Source organism: Notothenia coriiceps, unplaced genomic scaffold, assembly GCF_000735185.1.
Source record: "Notothenia coriiceps isolate Sejong01 unplaced genomic scaffold, NC01 NC01_scaffold00018147, whole genome shotgun sequence".
NCBI lineage: Eukaryota > Metazoa > Chordata > Actinopteri > Perciformes > Nototheniidae > Notothenia > Notothenia coriiceps.
In genome coordinates, this window is record NW_011350848.1 from 1 (window position 1) to 3,365 (window position 3,365).

The following is a 3,365-nucleotide window of genomic DNA, read 5'->3' on the forward strand; positions in this document are numbered from 1 at the left end:
GGGCTGCTGAGCCTGAAGATGGATCTGTTGGTCCTGGCACCAGGGGGAGGGACAACTGATTTAGTATGAATAGCTGATAAACATGTACCTGCATTTAATGTCAGCTAAAAGAGCAGTGAAATGAAAAACCTCTGAATTTTCTGTGAAGATATTAACAGTAGCCTACTTAATGTCAGCTTAGTAAAAAAAAACATTACAATTTACAATCGACTACGCTTAGCTAACAGACTAAATTCCACCACTCATGGACCACACCCACCGCATCCCTCCTCACATGCTTTCACTCTGCTAGAAAAGTGCTGCGTTTGGAGGCAGGAGTCTTAGGACCAAACCATTACATGTAAATAGAGGGGGGTGTACAGAGGCTTTGGATAATTAACTTTTGGAAGAAAATAAGTTAAATGAATCGTAAGTTTAGTGAGAAGCCTACTACGCAATATAACGTTATATTAATGTTAATTATTGATGAAAGGGTACTTACATTTTTTTCCTTAATGTTCTAAACATTTTGGGGCCCCCTGCTAGTCATGGGCCCTTAGAATCGTCCTAACCTTTCACCCCCTTACGGCGCCCCTGCTTGCACCCCTATTAGAGGTACGTTCACTTGGTCATTATTTTTTTAAATATAGTGTTAAAATTTGACAACCCACTTTAAGCAACAACTAGTGTAAAACTAAGTCAAGACAGTGATGCTCATGGGTTTTCAATCTGGTGAGATCCCGACCACACAGGTGTTCATTTCAGGGGTAGACCTATCCCCTCGATTTAATTATTAATATTTTTTAATAAATCTAATCTAGGAATCAAAAATCCCCATTTCACAATCAGTTAAACTGATTTAAAGTAAAAAAAAGTTTATTTTATGATTGCAAAAGTTACACAACTCACTCACTCCCACGCAACACCCATCTGATTTCCGAGAAAACGAAAGTGAACGGAGTTGTAATAAAGATGGAAGAGTGCTGTTCGGAGCCAGATTCGTTATCCTGCTCGATATGCTTCGACAGATTGAAAATCCCTGTGACTCTTCACTGTGGCCACAGCTACTGTATGGACTGCGTGAACGGATACTGGGACCAAGAGAACCACCGCGGGGTTTACAGCTGTCCCCAGTGCAGACGCACTTTCAGGCGCAGACCTGTGCTGAACAAAAACACAGTGCTGGCTGATCTGGCAGAGAAAGTTTCAGGGCCTGAACCACCCACCCGGCCTGCTGTGAAGGATGAAGTGGGCCCGGGGGATATGGAGTGTGATTTCTGCACTGTGAGGAAGCTGAAAGCTGTCAAGTCCTGCCTGGTGTGTCTGGCTTCTTACTGTGCTACTCACTTGGAGCCCCACTATGTGTCTGAGGCTTTCAAAAGGCACACGCTGGTGGAAATCACTTCTTCCATGCAAGAGAAGATTTGCTCCAAGCATGACAAGCTGCTGGAAGTCTACTGTCGCAGTGACGGGCAATGCATTTGCCTACTGTGTGTGATGGATGAACACAAAGGTCATGACACTGTCTCCGCTGCAGCAGAGAGGAAAGACAAACAAGTAAGAATAATTATATTGGCCACACGATTGCATATTCTACATTTCAAAGTAATATTGTAAAGTATATTTTGTTTTCAGAAAGAATTTGGAAAGAAAAAACTAACATATCTGAAAGGAATACAGAAGAAAGAGAAGCAGCTGCAGCAGCTAAAACAAAAAATTAAAGCACTTCAGGTGAGTTATTTTGTATTTTGTATTAAAAGTAAAAAACAAAAGAAAGAGTTTGGTGGCCTTATAATGTGGCACGGAGTCATGGGAGTTGTAGTCTTCATCATCATTGCGGTCATCATCTCCTGGATCGGATTCCTTTATTGTTCTTCAGTGAGGAGTTTTTTTTTTACCAGGACTCCTCTCCAAAATAAACTAATAAAGTAGTTTCACAATACATGCTTAAAGGGGATATGAAACATGCTGTTATCTTGATTTAAAGAATAAATGTATTTGCTTGGTTTGAATATTGTTGGAAACATTTCTATAAAGTAAGCACACAACTAAAAATACTCTAGCCCTTTTTTCCATATTATACTTCAAAATACCTGACATTATTTGTATTTGGTTTCGCTCTGCTACCAGTGTTCAGGAGATGCAGCGGTTGATCAAAATGAGAAAGCCTACGCTGAAATGGTCCGGATGGCGGATGAGAGGCGCTGTGCCACTAAAGATCTGATAAGAGTTCAGCAGAAGGCTGTGGTGAGTCGAGCCGAGGCGCTCGTGGACCGTCTGGAGAAGGACATCTCCGAGCTGAGAAAGGGACAGGATGACCTCAAACAGCTGTCACTCACTGAGGATCACATTCATTTCCTGCAGGTACACAGACAGTCAAACATAGATTATTCAGGGCTACAGTTAATATTGTGTTACTTTAGCCTTTTAGGTAGATTACACTTGCACTTGCTGCTCTTTTTCAATGCACTCTGATGCCTCTTAAACTGTCACCTGATTTTGTGTAAGTATTAATATCATCCTATCACTGCCATCATTTTGAGTTGTGATCACAATGTGAATTTGCACTATCCTCCTTAATGCACTATTACAGTGGGGCAAAAAAGTATTTAGTCAGCCACCAATTGTGCAAGTTCTCCCACTTAAAAAGATGAGAGGCCTGTAATTTTCATCCTAGGTATACCTCAACTATGAGAGACAAAATGAGAAAAAAAAATCCAGAAAATCACATTGTCTGATTTTAAAATAATTTATTTGCAAATTATGGTGGAAAATAAGTATTTGGTCACCTACAAACAAACAAGATTTCTGGCTCTCACAGACCTGTAACTTCTTCTTTAAGAGCCTCCTCTGTCCTCCACTTGTTAACTGTATTAATGGCACCTGTTTGAACTCGTTATCAGTATAAAAGACACCTGTCCACAACCTCAAACAGTCACACTCCAAACTCCACTATGGCCAAGACCAAAGAGCTGTCAAAGGACACCAGAAACAAAATTGTAGACCTGCACCAGGCTGGTAAGACTGAATCTGCAATAGGTAAGCAGCTTGGTGTGAAGAAATCAACTGGGAGCAATTATTAGAAAATGTAAGACATACAAGACCACTGATAATCTCCCTCGATCTGGGGCTCCACGCAAGATCTCACCCCGTGGGATGCCACAAGAACGGTGAGCAAAAATCCCAGAACCACACGGGGGGACCTAGTCAATGACCTGCAGAGAGCTGGGACCAAAGTAACAAAGGCTACCATCAGTAACACACTACGCCGCCAGGGACTCAAATCCTGCAGTGCCAGACGTGTCCCTCTGCTTAAGCCAGTACATGTCCAGGCCCGTCTGAAGTTTGCTAGAGAGCATTTAGATGATCCAGAAGAGGATTGGGAG

General features: G+C 41.9%; 1 protein-coding gene across 1 annotated transcript; it reads left to right on the plus strand.

Moving 5' to 3' along the window:
- Window positions 1-900: 900 nt before the first annotated feature.
- Window positions 901-2,410, plus strand: LOC104950824 (E3 ubiquitin/ISG15 ligase TRIM25-like; the record flags this gene model as incomplete). The annotated part of the gene is made up of 3 exons (XM_010777403.1): window positions 901-1,536; window positions 1,615-1,710; window positions 2,110-2,410. Coding segments are annotated over exons 1-3 (982 nt in total), but the record flags the coding sequence as incomplete, so codon positions are not given.
- Between the last annotated feature and the right edge of the window lie 955 nt (window positions 2,411-3,365).